We start from the raw sequence: 19,723 nt of genomic DNA on the forward strand, positions 1-19,723 counted from the left end.
TCTATATATATATATATATATATATATATATATATATATATATATATATGCATAATTATATAATTGATAGAGAGACTACTGTATATAGACAGCACATATCTCTAACGAAAATAAAATTTATTATGCATTCCTGCATCCGGATCCAAATCCAACTGTAAATCTAAACTCCTCCTCCTTGGCCCACTACCTGTCTATCCACCACATTTCACTGAAATCCGATAACAAGTTTTTCGAATACTTTGTACACAAGCAGACAAACAGACTCATGTGAATATAACACCGTCCAACCTCTCTTGCGGAGGTAATACCATACATGGTACTATTAACATGGCACAACCAGAAATAAACAGTTAAGGAAGTGCAAGGGAGCCTCCTCAGCCTCCGAGAATATTATCTGCGTCTAATTGCTTACTTTTTTCCAATAATATTTCGCCACTGTCTACCTCTGATCACCATTACTACCGTCCCTGTCACCACCTACGACGCTCTTGCATTCCAAGCAAAACGGTGTCTTTCTTTCCCTTCACTTTATACCAACTACTTTTTCCTTCTTTCTTTTTCTATACTTTCTTTTTCCCCTCTTCTCTCACTAACATAAAACTCTATTTCTCCATAACCTCATCTCCGCTATTTCTGTCCTCGTTGCTGTATAACTTCTCTTTAACAGGTTGTTCAGCCTTCACACTCCATGCACTTTCATACACCTACTTACCGCATATACTAACCCCACTATGAACCACCTTCAGAATATGTTTGTGAACTTATGTTGACAAGTACCAACCTTGTGCGTTATTATCACTGACGTACCATGAATACTCGGCCATGTTAGTTAAAGCGGTGTCATTTCTCATTGGTGCTGGCGCCTTGCAGCTTCTGGTGGGCAAGCGGGAGAGGTGGCAGGCTCTGGAGGGCTGCCCCTGGTGGACATGGAGACGGTGGGCTCTGGGGGGCCATCCCTGGATGACATGGAGGTGGCAGGCTCAGAAAGACCATCCCTGGGGGACGTGGAGGTGGCAGGTGATGAGGCTGGCTGGACTCTGGTCATTGATCCACCTGTGCAGCTTATTATTCAGGATCTTGGCACCTACTCACCACAGTATTACAGGTCAGTGTTACTGTACTGCAACACACTGTAGAATTACGGTATCTATCTATTTATCTATCTATATCAGAGAGAGAGAGAAAAAAAAAAAAGAGAGAGAGAGATGTGAGCCATGACAGAATACTGTGCTTAGATGAGAAGATGGATGGATGCCCATAGTAATGTGTATAAGAAAGTGATGTGTGGAGGATCATAAGGCAAGAGAACTGCCAGCGGATCGTAATGGTTGGAAGACTTTTGTAAGCAGGAGGTCATATTAAGGGTTTTGGATTCCTCTTTATTTGGGTGATGTGATAATCGTCGGACTGACTCCCGCTGATACGTACGAGTACTACGAAGCGTGAAAGTGTGGATGTTTATGCCCGTGGGGTGGAGTCAGGATTCCTAGCCTGAAGAGTGAGTCAATGGCAAGACTTTACGTTGGTTCTCTTTCTGTATTATTCTTACTTCTTCGCTTGACCCTACCTAACCTCTTTATTATGCGGGAAGAGTTGTCTGGATAATATATATATATATATATATATATATATATATATATATATATATATATATATATATATATATATATATATATATATATATATATATATATAGATATATATATATATATATATATATATATATATATATATCCTAAGGTTGTTGTGTGCAAGGTGCTGCAGGAAGTGTACTTTGCTCATCAGCACACATTCATAACGTTCATAGGTCCGAACCCTGGGGTTCTCCAGTTTGTTAACTTTGGAAATGCCTAGTTCCATCCATCTTAAAGGACCACAGGCCTAAAAGGTACATCTGTCTAATTATCTGTCTCCATTAATCTATCCATCTATCTATCTATATAAATAAATATATGTATATATGTACATAAATATACATGAGAGAGAGAGAGAGAGAGAGAGAGTTACTCATCTTGTAGACAGCATATGGTGCAGGGCAGTAATACACACACTTAGAGGGGAGGGATTGCCTTTACTCTGCAAAGTTGTCAGTCACATCTGGCATCATCAGACTAAAAGAAGAACAACCCAGCATAAGAATAATATAAAAATACTGTGCCAACTACATAACAATCATAAATTCATTTTACATCCACAAGGTCGTATTATCTATATTTTAGGGATGGGAGGGATGAATGGGAAAAACATTTAGAATAAAATAATAAAAAAATAACGCACTGTAGTAGATTAATCCTGTTTTTACATTTTTTCATTCTTCAATTATTATCCTGTTAATCCCTCCCTTCCCTAAAATATATGAAATACAATGTAGTGCATGTAAAATGAATTTATGAATGTTAACCAATTGGCATAGTATTTCATATTATTCTTATGCTAGGTTGCTCGTCCTTTAGCTTTCAAGACTGAAAACACCATTAAGAAAGGCATCGTCAACAAAAGCCCATCAAGCAATTCAGGCGTTGCGTATAAAAATTCATGCAAGGACTATAATGCATTTTACAAAGGACAACCTGGAAAACACAAACCAGGACATCACAACATAAGTATGGTGTAAGGCCAGTCCAGCAGTGTAGTAACTTATTCCAACACACTGATTATGCAGGCTCTAAAATCTGTACAAGACCATAGAGCTTCGATGAAAGAAGTGTAACTGCATAATTCTTCATTTCTGACACATATTAGAATAATGAAAATATGAGCTATGGACATTATAAATGTAACAATTCTACCAGAATTACAAAGCGGTACCTCACGGGCCAACATTCTTTGTTTGGGCTTGGTATGGTTCAGGGCGTCGGTTCAGCCGAAGTGAGGGGAGATGAGGTGAGATCATGTCATATCAGACCAAGTCAGGTCCCACTTTGTTACACGTGCCCTACTTTGCTGTCTCTGTGTAACTCTGTCTGAACATGTAATATGCGAAAGGAGTTAGTGTCTCTAATTTATCATGTGCTTAATCTGCATATATCTATTTATCTATCTCTCTATCTATACATACATATCTATCTATCTATCTTTCTATCAATACATATCTATCTATCTATCTATATCTATCTATCTATCTATAAATAAATAAATAAATAAATATATATATATATATATATATATATATATATATATATATATATATATATATATATATATAAAATGTCTTGTCCTTTCAGCGCCGAGGAAGAGGAGGCAGATATCATACCACTGGAGAATGGGTCGTTTCTCCCAGACGGCGAGGCAGGACCAACGGTACAAAGGACAAAGCGTGGAGCATTTATGGCAGGACTTCTACGGTTCGGAGCCAGAACAGCGCCACTACGAAGGGTAGCTGGTAAACTCATACGCATCGGGGAAATAGCTGGAACCACATATGCAGCTGTTTACATGGTGAATGAAATCAGCAACCTCAGAGCACAACTACACGCCTTACAAGAGGAAATGAAGAATCTTAGAGCCAATCGAAGTAAAATGAGCAAAGAAGAAGCAAAAACAGCAGCTGATGCATTGGCAAATCAGGCAGCTGATATTGCAGCAATGGCAAGGCAATTGTCTAACAACTCAAATTAACATACACAGAACAACAGTCTGTAGGGGAGAAATGTTAACACACTCGTACAGCAGGAAGAGCTGCAAAGTCTGATTTTTGAAGCACGTAACTTACTTTTAAAGCCTTCCTACCTCCAGGCAATGTTTTTACTTATTTGGGATACATTTTGTTGTAACTGGATCAGTGCAACTAAATCCAAACCAATTAGTTCGGAAAGTCTCCTCTACAATAAGTAGGCCTACAATCGTCTGAAGGTAGGATGAATGAAATTAAATCTGTCACCACACTGAAGAGTTTTAATGTACGATGTAAAATAATGGGATGATTTTCTTCTCAGGTATGACTCAATATTTTAAATAATACCGTTTAATAAGTCATGGCAATAATAATAGTAGCAGTAGTAGTATAATGGGACGTGAACAAGGTGGACTGCAGGTTGATATTGCCCGTCTCCTGCAGTCCAGCATCCTTCTTTCGAAGGATGGGGGGGGGGGTGAATGAGGTATGTTTGGAGAAACGGGCAACTATATCCGTGCCACCAAGTGAAAGAATACCTCACCATCACCACACGTAATATTTAATAAATGTAACAGATTGTAAGAAATATTGAGTAGAATGCTACTGTATCTAGAATGCTACTGTAAGTACTACTCTCTGGAATTCACTTCCTGGGAGTTGCTTCCCACAAACATTTAATCCACTTCAATTCAAATCCAGTTGTTATAAATATTTTATGAATGGAGGATGCCCTTACGCACATGGACTTAGTTTTTTTCCTTTGTTTTTCCTTCCTCCATTCATTATCTATATAAAAAATAAAAATGTCGCTCCACATAATTATATATCACTGGACTGTCAGGAGCCACGCCACCTCCACTGGACCTATGACGGATAAACATATACTTCTTTTATCCTTGTTGCTTCCAAAGGAAATTTAAAAACTTGGAGGGGTTAATGAAGGATCTATCTAAATATTCCAGTTTTAAAAGTATCTCCTAAACAGAATGAACTTGTCTGGAGACAGCAAGAGTAAACAATAAATATGTCACCAGGTTGTACGAAATTAAAGTGGAGTGATGTAGAATAAAGCATTTAACTTTCATTCGTATTTTTGTACAAATTAATTGTTAGATAAAACATTGGTCTTCCATAAAGCACTGTATCAAAAATAAAACAATACAGAGGTAAAAGATAAGTGTTCTGTCCATCGTGAAACACATAATGAACACATTTAACAGGAAATTACTGACAGCATCAGCCTTAAGACAGCAGTACAGGATTTGTGTGTGTGTGTGTGTGTGTGTGTGTGTGTGTGTGTGTGTGTGTGTGTGTGTGTGTTCAAAGAAGGAATAAATGATTTACTTCTTCACTCCTCGAGGGCTGCCCCAACCTTGATACAATTTTCTGGTGGTCTCAAAAATGTAAAATAAAGCCTGTAATTACGAAGTTTAGTATAAGGAGAACCAAAAAATATCAGCTTAGTTATTTCAGTCGACAGTTGGACAAAAAAAAAAAAAAAAAAAATAAGAACAAAGAAATAAAAAAGGATGTAAATGTGTTGAAGGCGTTCTCGCCTTAACTCCATCGGAATAAGGTAACAGGACACACATTGGTTTCAGTGAGATGTACTCTATTGAGATAACTACTTATCCCATTAAAACCCGCAGATCTTAATGTGGGTAAATAGCTATAATCGTTTAGTGGAGGTCAGAATTAAACAGAGAACTCATTGGCCTCATTTAAATGTTGTAGACTTACCGCATGGCGAATATGTTCTGCCCAAAAGACGCCTCACATTATGCATGAGTTGACATCAACCTGTCCTCTGATGCGTGTGAGAACACTGATGATGAGTGACAGGAAGATGCCAGGTGAATGCACAAACGTTGAGAAACACCACTGTTGACAACTGCAGCTATATGACGATCAAAATGAAGTTTGAGAAGATATCATGTGTTTATATGAACCGAAGGAAAAGCTGTGATTAAATTATACAGTTTTGCCGGTATTCATACCAGGCCTTTAATATTCGGTAAATCTTATCGCAATACAGGATGTTTTTCATCATCATCATGATTTTTTTCCCATCTATGGATGGGGTGAAGTAAGGATCAAAAAGTATCAAATGTTGAAGCATGATAGAGGAAGAATTATAAAATCATATTTTTAAAAAGGATTTTTGTGTTGTTAACGATTTCCACGGGTTGAAATTTGACACTGCCATGTGAATTTGACCTTAGATGTATTGCCGCCAAAAATATTGCTTTAATCCCGCGGCTGGCTCACAACCCTTTTACCAAATTTTGTTAAAATCAGATCAAAACTGCGGGTGTTACAGTGTTCACAGACAGTGACACACACACACACACACACACACACACACACACACACACACACACACACACACACACACACACACACACATACACACACACACACACACACACACACACACACACACACACACACACACACGCGCACACAGGCACGTGTCGAGCAAAACGTAACACCCACCTAGCTATCGCAAGAGCGTGTGTAAAAACACAAGATGTTTAGTGGAGCTCTTGTCGTCTCTGGGTGTTTCAATACTGGCTTTCAGAAGACAAGAAAATAAATTTTATATTAATAAACAAATATTAAGAATCTCCCAGACAGCACAGCCCCGCCCCATACAATCGGTGTTACGGCCCGTCCATATAATCAGTGAACACCTGTGATTTTGAAGTATAATAATGAAAAAATGTTGGTAAATAATACTGGAGATGTGATGAACCAAACACCCTCCTTACTTTTAATTTACCGTTTATAGAGTGATACATCACCATGCTTGGAAAGTGATGAGCAGCGTGCCAAGTCTTGACAGATGCACACTGATCACAGGGATGGGTTTCATGGTCGAATATTTCACTCTTCCTTATGCGACTGACCTTTGACTGATTACACTCAAAAGCTATTTCCTTCATCCTTACATAACCCTTAACCCAGTTACCAAGTTTGGTTCAAATCGGATCAACAGCATGTAAGTTGTCTTTGTCACATGACCTTGTCCTTTAATTTACTGCTCTGAAAGTTATATATATATATAAAAAAAAAAAATCTTCCATGGCTAACCTTCAAGCCTTCCTCCATCATACATCCAGACCGAAACAAAACTGTTTAAGTTAAATGACCAAACCTTTCACCTTGCCTTGGGACCCTGACCTCCTATCGACTGTTTTCAAAATAACATCATTTCACCCATTCCTGTAGTGGTACCGTAGTTGTTGACGACTATCATTCACCCACTTGATGTGGTGCTGCCTATATTTTCCTTCACCTTTATCGTTTTTTGTCTCCCTTCCTCTTCTCCTGCTTCTCTTTATCCGTCCTGTATCTTTTTCGTACCCCTCTTTTCACTTCCGTTGACTCATCACAGAGAGACAAGTCTAATGGCTTCCTGTAACCCAGGAAACCATTTACAGTGCTGGGTAGTAACCGTATAACCAGGTCACGGGGTGAAGTGACTCCTTCTACGGTGCCGCTGTTAACTGGGTGGAGGCACAAAAGCGGCATCCACCCAAGAACCCAGTCTCCACACTGGAAGGGCTCACACTCTTGGATAGGGTAGGTTCAACTTTCCTCAAAGCTTGCTCGCATTTAGGCACGTTTATCCCTCAAGTCTCTACATTGCACATATTAATTGAATATTGCTATCACTATTATTTAGTGTGTCATGATATTTTTAGTGCTGTGACACTTGTTACAGAGAAGACCATTACTATGATATCTAATTCAACAAGTTGGAGGTAAGGACAGTAAAGCAAGAAGGTTCTCCCCCACCCACCAAACCCTCCAGTCGGAGCTGGTATGAAAAACATGAGAAGGACCACCATGCAGCATGAAAAAGCTGACATGGAATTTTCATAGGAAAGACTAAAAAGTGGGAAACTATATTCTGTCTTACTATATCTATACACTTCAAGTGTCAATAAGCTACAATTATCATTAATTGCATAGCATTTCCCTGCTATAGTTTCATCACGATCTGAAATAGAGAAAAACAGTTTACATTATTATTGAGTCATGAAGGTGTTTAGCTGAGGATTTGAAGTGAGGTACTTATCTATGTGATTTTTGAATGTCACCACTGTACTGCAATCAATGACATCCGTGGGCAGTTTATTCCAATTGTTAACAACCCTGTTAAAGAAAAAATGCTTAAGCTTCATCAGACTGGAAATGCTTTCCAATAACTTTATGCCCATTACCTCTAGTATAATTCGAACGATCAGTAAAGTACACCCACGAGCAAAAGTTCGCCGACAGTCCCTGCCAGGCATATGTGTCCATACATAGCCCACAGAGGGCGCAGCGCTCTCCCACCAGAGTGAGGGAGAAGGAAGGAGACGGAGAGGGGGAGTAGGAGGGAGGCAACGAGACGGGAGGGAGAGGGAGGCAACAAGACAGCAGAGGAAGAGAGCCTTTGGCGATGGTAGGTCACACATATCGGGTGTTTTATTATTATTATTATTATTATTACTATTATTATCATAATTATTATTATCGTTAATATTATTATTAATTGATTGATTATTATTATTATTATTATTATTACTATGTATGGGAAGAACAAGAAAGAAGGACGTAATCCAGCGTTAGCCCTTACAAAAAAGCTGACATCTTTTGCACTTTTTCTGACTAATTCTAGGCGATTTTTCATGTGTGACGGAAGCACTAGTGATGTCCAAAGGCTAAAGGTTTATAAAGTCTACCAACCCATAAACAACGGTTTGAATTTGATCCAGACGATCAGGCCACAAGAAATTCCTCATCGCGTAAGGGGTAAGGAAATAAATTTATTTAATCGTGTCAGTTAATGTGAGGGAAGACTGCGAGGTAGGACGTAACCTAAGAGGTGAGGAGGGAAAGAAAGAGAGAGAGAGAGAGAAGGGGAGGGAGAGAAGAGGAGTTTGCAAGTAAAACATATAAAGTGAAATGCCTAATTAGGTTGAAAGTATTTGTGAATCATATAATTACATAATGCAGAATTGAAAGAAACTGATAATTACACTGTTATGATAATAACTTTACAAGGTATTAAACATAATAATCCTTATTATTTTGATGACGAAAAGGCAGGGTCTGTGCTACATTTTTACATTACTAATGTTACACACATATATTCCATCTCTATTAGACCAGTATTGGCTCGAGGATTTGTGAAGGAATGCTTGGGGCATAAGACAGTTGCTCAGTATAAACCTAAATATAACTAATGATCACTGGCAATGTGTAACATCAACAGCCAAACACGGCATACAGAAAACGGTAACATAATCCTGAGTTAAGTAAATCCACCTTTATTTTACATCTGTGCCATACAGAGTAATGAAAGCCACAGGGACTATCATTACCGTCAGAGTGTTCATAAATAATTGTTGGTAAAGGAAACATCTACATAGGCCTATCCCTACTCTGTTTGCGAAATCAGACGTCATCGATAATGATACTGCGTAAAGATCCGTCCACACTAGCGGACAGTGACTGGCGGGCACGAGTGAGAAGTCAGTCATCGGACAATCTGTGGCAAGTTTGACGGGCAAACAAGCGAACAATCCATGCCCGTTGTTGAGTGAAATCGCCAGACACAGCCCGATTATTTCACTCTCTGGTTTCTTTTCTTTTTCACTAGTTCATCAATTACTGTATTGTGCTATACAGTGCTATTTTTCTCGTACGTACTGTGTTGACCATTGTCATACCGCACTCAAGGGGTGCTAACTACCTGTTCAGGGACCACCTACTCCTTACATTTTGGACATCACAGTCGTGCCCGACAGACTCTACCCGATGCGGACACAAACCGCCAGTCACTGCCCGCTAGTGTGGACGGGAATTAGGTTACAATACTAATTCCCTATCCCAGTCACAACAGCTGTAACATCTGACAAACTGTAGGGACGTGTCACTGATTTGCACATTAACAAATAGTCACCATACCCATAGCACAGGGGTACTGAGCCACCCAGTGGAAAGTGTGTCGTGAATTGTTACAAACCATGAGTCAATTACAACACGTGGCAACGTCATCATAACGTTTCGTTGTCTGACTGTAAAATACCTTATTCTCCATGAAACAATGATTTGCCCAGTCATCACCTTGTGGTCTATCCCTCCCACTGTAGCTCCTGTCTTCTATCAAAGTCCACCACCCCCTACCCCATCACCCCACTCCTCTGGCCCCCAGTTCGACCACTAATGCCCCCATCCTCACCCACCTCCCTCCTCCTGTCTCCCTGGTCCCCCACACCCACCCTGCCGCCTCCTGTGGCGCCACCTTCTGTATGTAGTGAACTTGCTTCGATTTCAGAGGTCTACCAATGTCAGGTTCATGGTAGGTAGGATGGGCGTCACGATAATATTCTGTTCATTGATAGCTGTAGGGAAGCTGATAACTATGACTTATATGATGAATTGTTAACTTTTGCATGTTTTATGACTCGAAACTAAACCACTCCTGAAATCCGTGTCATTCATAACTGCCACTATGTACAGGGTGTATTATGAGACACAATTTTAAAAACTTTCCATAATCATGACATGCTATTCTCAGTTTATTTTTTGGCGGATCATTTCTTAAATATCACCACCAATAACTGCGCACAGTGGCAATGATCATCGCGTTCGGTTCGTCCTAGTGACCGAATGAAACCTGGTGAAGTTCCATTCCTATCAGTGTTACCAGATGCTGAGAGCATTACACCACCTCACTGTTTTTTTTTTCTTCATTTTTTTGCCTTTCAACCATTGGGGCCAAAGCCCCTGGTTATTAAGGCCATATATATATATATATATATATATATATATATATATATATATATAAATACACACACACACACACACACACACACACACACACACACACACATCCATGCATATAAACACACACACTTTCAATCACACGTACAGTCGCAAGCATAAATTCGCTGCAAGTCTACTAGTGTGATGCGAATCCTTTTCTCTGGCAACAGTGTAAAGGGATGAGTTGCCACATACACTTTTATACACTTTAACGATGTGTTTTTCAAAAGTGGTACTACAGTAGAGACTGCCTAGAGTACAATTCTCTGTACACAGTAATTGATTAGCGTAAAAAAACTGCAAGAGTTGACAATGTTATGGAACGACGTATGAGCGTAATACTCTGGTATTCTTCATTATAACAGTGTGTAAGCTCCCTTCCCGTCTCTCCCCCTTACTCCTCCTGATGTCCCCCCCACCCCTCCCTCTCCCTCCTATCCCCCACTCACTTTCATGCCTCTCCACTGTCTCCTCTCCCCACCCTCTCTACCTTCATTTATCCACGGCACTAACCCGACTGGCGCATCGCAATTCTCTCTTGACTGTTTTCTAAACCCAGTCTGCCTTATTCCCAGTTGCATGCAGTACTACCAACTATATCCAAGGTTTATTGTCAATATTCCTTCCTGTTCTCGTCCCATTCTTACCTTCCTTGTCTCCTTCCCACTCCTCTCCAGTTGTCTTTCTGTTCTCCACCGTTTGTCACTACCAACAGCCGGGAGATACAGGAACATTGCGGTCTCGTTCTTGTGATGTATTCCTTGTTAGTATTTGTTTGAGTGAGCCTGGAAGTCTGTGCCTATTATATTAGTAGGCAAAATTAAACAAACGTTTGTGCCCACTCCTCCTACTTCTCGCCCTCTCTCTTCCCTAGGAAAATGTTCCCATTCTCCTCATACTGTTCACTGAATCACGAAGCAGTATCAGTAACACTAAAGGTTCGAACTGCTGCATCATGTGTGGAGTAACGAGTGGGAGAAAGAGACTGTTGCATGGCATGAAACTCTCTAATGTTGAGGAGCAAAAAGGTTACAGGAATAGACAAAAGATAGAGAAGAGTGCAGTTTATTACGTGGATTAGCGCTGTGGGTGATATAAGGTAGACAGGGAAGAGAGAGAGAGGAGTGGAGATGAAGGATAGAGGGAGAGGGAAGGAGGAGGGAAGGGTGGGGAGGGACAAGGGATGGATACGAGGGAGAGAACAGGAGTTTCACCACGCGACAACATTCATCTGTCGTCTTTTGCACATTTTTACGCTAATCAGATATAAAGAATATTGGATTCTGGATGATTTATAGTATTAATTCTAACAAACACGTCTTTAAAGCGTATAAAAGCCTGTGTGGCAACTAGTTCCCATACACCGTTGCCAGACAAAACGACCCACATCACACGAGCAGGCTTGCAGCGAATTTGTGCTGACGACTGTATATATATGTATAATAATTTTTATTTTATTATTTTTTTGTATTTTTATTTATTATTTTTATATATATTTTTATATTTTTGACCTAATATTATAAACAAAAATGCCTAATCTAAAGAACCTGAAACTAATCACCTAACAGACAAATCGCTAACCTATACTAAATCCTAAAGACAAATAATTAAACCTACACTAATGGTAAAAAGATCTCGATCAAGAGAACACCATCGACTGCAGATATGTAATGCCTTTCTACATTACATACCTGCAGTCATCACCTGGTGACTGTCAGTCGAGACACAACCTAATATAGGGGACATCAATATATGAAAGAGAACCAGACGAGTCAGGAACATTTCCATATACGTCAGCTGTCGGCCATAATTAGGACAACTTAATCAAGATGGTATAATATATTTACATAATTTGTACAAAAAGTGAAGGACCTCGCCCAACAGACCACCATCGACTGCAAATGTCCAATACCTTTCTATATTGCACACTTGCACTCATCAGCTGGTGACTATCAGTCCAGGAACGGGGTTTAATGTAGGGGACATCAATATTAGAAATAGATCATTGGGAGGAGGAACTATTTCAGATATGTCAACTGTCAACCCTAATTAATAGTACAATATATACATATTTACAGTCGATAATAACCATAATCATATAATAAAAAAAGTCACATTACTCTGATCAGTCCGGTCTCTCTTAAGAAAGCCATCAATTTATCAGTCATACCTCACTGGTGGACGGAGTGTTTCTGTTTTATGTGTCCGCAACTGTATATGCTATTACTGTTTACAAGTATATACACAAATGACAGGAAGCAAGGCGCGATTATATATTTACAGTATGAATAGATTTTTTTATTTTTTTTTATTTACCATTCAGTACAAGCCCCAGCATTCTGGGGAACACTGTTGCTGAATGCCAAGCAGGGAAGGGTGCATGGGGGCAAAAAGTTACATTGATACGTTAGGGCATAGACGGTATAGAAGTGTTAATCAGTACAAGCACAATAGTAAACAGACATACAATGACACATACGTGGTACAAAGTTGTTGCCGTTATTATCATTACAGGTTTAGGAAGGAGCAATGGGATACAATGACACACACATAAGGAGATACGTATGCAGAGAGAGGCACATGTACACACATACATATACGTATATATCTATGCATATTTGCATATATTCACGCACATGCAGACATAGACATACTGTATGTACAAGATAGGTACGCATGTATAAAGATATGCGTATGTGTACAGGCGTGTATACATATACATATGCTACATGCATATAATTATATATGATATGTATTCATATATATATATACAGGGAGGCATATATGTACATATACACTGTAAACAGAGGCACATACATAGTCACATACACAGGTGGATAGATAAACAGAGACGATACACATTATAAAGTTATCTCTTGATTCAAAACTCAGCACAAGGACAATACATGCACATGCACCTGATGTGTACGTGTGTGGACAACACACACACACACACACACACACACACACACACACACACACAAGCTTGCATTTACCCCCGGTATACAGTACATACCAAAATACTCCAATACCGTTCTAGCGCCAGGGCATTACAATGAAAGGATGTCGGGGTGAAGGGTGAGAATATCTTCGAGTACATCAAGATTTGTAATGAAGTAGGTACAAAAAGCAAAAAAACAATACCGTAATCCAGGGGGTCTGAAGGGGGCAAAACCTGGCGTGCAGTTAACGACGTGATGGGATAATGCTTCATCTATGGGACTGTGACAGGGTTTACATAGCCTGCTGGCGGCCGATCGTCCGGGGACTTCAATATGAAAATAAAATAGTTTGGGATAAAATGCAATGAACTTGGTGTGAGCTCCGTTAAGGAAAACAAGCGATCGAGAGCTAACTGTGGTAGAGTTTTTTTTTTTTTTTTTTTAAGTCATTCGCATTTAAATTTGCCTACAGACTGTAAAGTTAAACTAACACTAAGCGTGTGTGGACTGCTAAGTATAAGTGTGGTATATAGTTGATGAATGTCGCAATAAGTAACAAGAATAAGTCGGGCTGAATCTTGAATCTTATGATGTGTTCATTTTTCTCCTCCAGCTGGAAATGAGCTCGCGAAGGGTGTGGCTAGCGACCGTGACGTCGTCACCTAGCCGAGGGATGGAGTTGACTAGAGTTTGTCAGTGACGTTCTCCGTGACGCACCCGTGACGTAGTATGGTGTTGTCCTTCCTGACTGGAGCAGGCCTTCCCAGTCACGCCACTCTACGACGTGGTCGAGATGTGTCTTCAGGGCGTAGCTCAACCTCCACACCAATACCCAATATCTCCATCAACATACCCATATTGCACACCAGGCCCTCGACCTCCCATCATCCCCAGACATCACCTTTTGCTCCCTAAAGCTTGCCTTCACAACATCCTGGAAAGTGGTCAAGGTTGAAAATAAATGCCAGTAATATTTTTGCACCTTGCCTTGTCATATCTCATGTTTTTATGCATTTTTACGATGTTGTTGTGTGTTCTCTACATCGATTCAGTATTTATTTTTTTCAGTTGAACAATGACACTTGATGCTAATATGTGACCAGTGAGTTCCTATATATTTTGCTTTATTTATCCACACTTCTAAAAGAAAATATCAGAGGCAATTTAAAAGTTCTTTTATCGTAAAGATCCCTAAGGGGAGATTTGGCAACACGTGAGGTGGAAACGAGGTGCAAGGTCATTTTTCTGTTTTGGTTGCTGAGGGGGCAGCATCACAGCATCCTGCCTGGAGCTTTTCTTTCTCCTAGCCCCGGTATGAGTTAGTGCACCGACATCTTTTCCCCTAAAAGGTATTTTGATTGTATTTTGTCTATGTTAGTAATGTTTTGAAAGTGAAATCTGCCCTGGAAATTGTTAGATATGAGAAGAGTCCAGAGCAGCTGTGTGAGGTGAGGCAGAAGACAGCTGATGTCAGCTTATGACGCCCTGGGGTAAGGCTAGGTAGTCACGTACACCACCGTGATACTAAAATCTGTTTTATAATTGTGAATTATTGTAACGAATTGTTATCCTATGGAGTATCATCCTAACACCTAGAGGTTAGGGTGGTCAAAGGACGGTTGCATTGTCTAATACCGTGAACAATTCCAATGATTTTTTTTTTTCACAAAAGTATAATACTTTTATCTTATTATTTTGCTTGAAACTACCGGAAAGCTCTACCACTTTCAGGGGAACGAGTCTTGAACCAGTCTTGGAACAAGTCTTGGTGCAAGTCTGAATATAAGTCTGGGAGTGGACTTAACCAAGTTCTGGCAGAGTATTTTATTTCTGGCACTGCGTCCAGCATGGCCATTGACTGTTTTTTAAGAAGTATTCAAGTTTTGCCCAGACCTGGAACAAGTCCAACCTCCCTATTGTGATCTAGCATGAATGGAGAAGCTGTACATCAATAAGGGATCGACGCGTACAGTCAGGGTGCTTCGTCAACCTCCTTCATTACCTTATTCTCCTTCCCCGAAAAACTGAAGGGTCAACGTTGCCAAGTATATCATATACCCTTCTTCAAGACATAGTATGGACACCTCATTAAGTTAGGTCCATTCATTATTCTGTTTTAAAGTGTATTATTAAGAATAGTTCCTCAAATGTTTTCATATATTTTAAAATTTTATTTTAAATGTACTGGTCACTAATTTTTATTTGTAAGTAGGTTATTGGTGGTTATTTTTCCATCAGTACAGAATGATGGTCAGTACACACCTCCCAATTATCATCACTACCAAAGCCAGAATTATCCAGCTGGCCACAGACACACATACACTAATTATATGACAGACAACTGGGAGGCCTCACAACTGAAATAGAACAACATTTCGAAACATTAAAGCATACACTCATCACAAACATCAACACCACTGTGCACACTTTCAGTACAATGATTCAAAATGCAGACAAAAGACACATCCTTAGAGGCAACAGAAAGAGACACAACCCAAACTTCACACCACAAATACAAGGCCTCATCAGTCAATGTGACACACTACAACACTCCCCAACACCCCATACACAAGACACCGTTCAACAAATACAAAAACTCAACACTCAAATAAACGATAGAATATCAGAACAGAAAACACTAAATTGGAATAATTATCTCCAAACACTTGATCACAAAACAAACACCAGCAAACTCTGCAAAACACTAAATATCATCACACTCTCCAACAGCAACACTACACAATCACATGCTGCCATCACAACAAAAGACACCATACCCACAAACAAACAACAAGCAAACACTCTCATTAATCACTTTTCACATGTCAGCCATCTAAACCTCCATCGAGACGACCGGCGTGTCATCCGACGCAAGAGACAGTTCCCCATAGACCCAGACTTCGCACCTTTCACTTACAACCAGACGAAGCACATCATTAGCAACCCTAAGCACTCATCTGCCTGTGGACCAGACAACATTAGCAACATACACCTTAAAGACCTTGGACCACAAGGCATAAAATTACAAGCACTCACCACCATATCAAACTACATCTACTCACACAACATAATACCCAGCATCTGGAAGCCTGGCACTATCATCACCATCCTCAAACCCAACAAAGACTCCACATTATCTTCCTTACACCGCCCCATCACACTTCTCTGCACCCCCTCCAAAATCACTGAACGACTGGTATCACAACTATTTACACCTCATATCCGCCTAGCCCCATCATAACGTGGTTTTAGGTTGCTACACTCCACGAACACTCATCTTACAAACCTTACACAGAAAGTTTTTGATGGCATCAATGCAGCAAGGCCACTACACAGAACACTTCTGGTCACACTAGACATTAACAAAGCTTTTGATGCCATCCCCCGTCACAACCTCACAAACAAAATATTCAACACAAACATGCACAATAACACAAAAAGATGGCTGGCAAACTATATAGCAGGCAGATGTGCACAAATAACATTTGCCGGTCAGTCAACTGAACATCAGAAACTTCACAAACGGCAACCCCAAAGGATCTGTTTTATTTCCTACTCTCTTTAACCTATACATGCACGACATACCTACACCCCACACACCACCGATACACATAGCTTCCTATGCGGACGACATAACACTTACATGTACACACCAAAACGCAAACACAGCTGCACACATCCTCCAACATTACCTCAACACACTACACGAATGGTTCATCACAAACAGGCTCAAAATAGCCCCAGCCAAATCTACAGTGACCCTTCTCATAAACTGGACAGCAGAACACAGTCACATTCCATACCTCACCATAAACAACATTCCCCTACCACACACACACACACACACACACACACACACACACACACACACACACACACACACACACACACACACACACACACACACACACACGCACCACACAAAATTTTTGGTGTAACATACATAAATGTCATTTAAACAACACATCACAAACATTAAAGATAAATGAACACCAAGCCTCAACGCCTTAAGGTCGCATGTCCATACAAAATTTGGACACAATAAAGAAACCACCACCACAGTATACAAACAATAAATATGTTAAATGATGAATTATGCAAGCCCTGCTTGGACTGCTAACCTCACTAAAACGCACTACAATACTCTACAGAAAATACAGGATAAGGCCCTAAAAATAATCACAGGCTGCACAGCCACTACACCTACAGACCACCTACACCAAGAAACCAAAGTCCTCAAAAATCAACTAGACATGAAAGGCACAGATTCTCTCCGCAGCCTCCACAAACCCACACCATCCACTACACTACATGGCAGCACATTCACACACACCAAGGAACATCAAAACAACACCCAGCACGCGATATCATACACAAATACTGTCATTTCTCTCCTCTCGCCCGCCTCAAACCAGCTTCCAGAAACATATCTATACTCAGATCACTCGCCGCTCCATTCAGTCACTTAAAGACAACACACTGCTGCATGCACAGCCTCCTGATATCCACCCTTCTGAATTCTATCTCCCTCGTGAGGACAGGGTCCACCTGGCCAGGCTGAGATGTGGGCATCATCCAGCCCTCTTGAGCTATCAGAAGAGGCTGGATGACTCTGTCGCTGATGTCTGTCCAGGATGCAGCACAGCATCCCATACTGTTAAGCACATTATGGAAGACTGCATTGCACACAATAACCTGTGCCAACAACACAACATTCACTCCTTGAGAGCTCTGTGGGAAAGCCCGGTCATAGATGTGGCCATCCTTAGAGACTCGGGGCTGTTCGGCCAGACTGCCTAGGGAAGAACTACTACTACCACTACTACCTCCACACCACCTCCACCTGGATAAAGCAGTGCAGTAGCACCATCATGAAAAAGTATATTCCCAGGGGAAAAAATCCTAAAAAGTAGGCACAAATCAGGGGACTGAGGAGTAAGTTACAACACTAATGATGACAAATACAGGAACACAGGCAGAGGAGTATTTAGGATATTGAAACATGGGGGGTCTAGCCCAGCCCAGAAATCTTTAGATTTTCACTAAATAATTTTCAAGTTATTCTGGGGTAAAATTAAAATAAGATGTGAGAGAGTACTGTACTCTACCAAAAGGTTCCGGTCAGGTGCTTAGGCTAACTTTCGCAATATGAAAAAAGAAAATGGGTATAATATGAAATATGACAAAACTGTGTTAACTCTGTGTCTTGTTCATCTGATACTCTTCACCTCTCCAGAAACTCTTTTGGTGTCTCATCTGTCTGTCGCACTCCTCATCTCCTCTGCTTTCTCCTCCTGTTCTCTCCTCTCTCTTGTCCTGCTTATAAAAAGGATGCAATCAGCATATGCCATGCAACATCTAACCAGATCTTTCTTTTTTTGATGTGACGATTAGATCATAAACACAAGTTATTTATCAGTTTATTTTATACATAAAAAAAGCTGTTTGAGATCAGGGGCTATGCATAATACGTTTGGGGTTATACCCCCCAATGCCCAGACTTAAATGTGCCAATGATCACAGGTGATGTAGGTAAAGTGCATGGTTGGTAATTCAAGCACAGCAATACAGCAGCAGTCATCATACTAAACACCTTGGCGTAAGAGAACAGGAAGAGGGGATGTTATGTTTCTGGTGCAAAATGTGTGATTTTTTAGAAGAATGCAGCAAGTCTTTGTTACGAATCCCACTGACTTTCCACCAGTGTGTAGTGGGTCTGAGTAGTATTAAGTGCTAAAGTCCACTTCGTCTTGAGGGTAGTCCAAACCGCAGAGAAGGCTTTGTAGACTATATTCTCTACAATTATATACGGCTTGAGATATACAGGACTTGGCCATGATGGCATACAGAGACAGCCTGCCCCTGTGGCTGTCTGTAAGAGTCTTCCCTGGTACGCAGGATGGGTGCTAGCTGAGCTTTAATGCTGACACTAGTAATCTCTGTCACTAAGTGATATCAGCATGCAAGGTTGCTACACTGTATGATGAAACAATGTATGAACAATTAATAAAGTATCTACCTATGTTAAAATGATTAAAAACAAATGTTGTTATGTCTCCGTCCCACACTGCCACAGGCTCCAACAGCAGTAGATCAGTATTGGAAGGACATCGTCCAGTGAGTTGTTCTTCCTAGAGGCAGCCTTTCAGTGTACAACAGCACAGCAGCACAGGCGTTGTAAATAAACGCTGGCTTCCTATATTCATTGTCTTTATTTTCCAAATAATTACACTTAATGCTTGCCAACTTCACTTCACTGTTCACAAGTACCAGAGATACACAATCTTCACTAACTGTCTTAATGCTTCCCAACTACACTTCACTGTTTTCACAAGTACTGGAG

General features: G+C 40.3%; 1 protein-coding gene across 1 annotated transcript; it reads left to right on the forward strand.

Annotated features, from left to right (window-relative positions):
* Window positions 1-960: 960 nt before the first annotated feature.
* LOC145409000 (uncharacterized) lies at window positions 961-3,639 on the forward strand. The gene is made up of 2 exons (XM_080279570.1): window positions 961-1,105; window positions 3,225-3,639. Exons 1-2 carry the CDS (start codon window positions 966-968, stop codon window positions 3,616-3,618), a joined length of 534 nt encoding a protein of 177 aa, XP_080135696.1. The 5' UTR covers window positions 961-965; the 3' UTR covers window positions 3,619-3,639.
* The last annotated feature ends 16,084 nt before the right edge of the window (window positions 3,640-19,723 follow it).

The sequence above is a fragment of the Coenobita brevimanus genome, chromosome 79, assembly GCF_032717465.1.
Source record: "Coenobita brevimanus isolate Jiangsu-jjx chromosome 79, ASM3271746v2, whole genome shotgun sequence".
In the NCBI taxonomy this organism is placed as follows: Eukaryota; Metazoa; Arthropoda; class Malacostraca; order Decapoda; family Coenobitidae; genus Coenobita; species Coenobita brevimanus.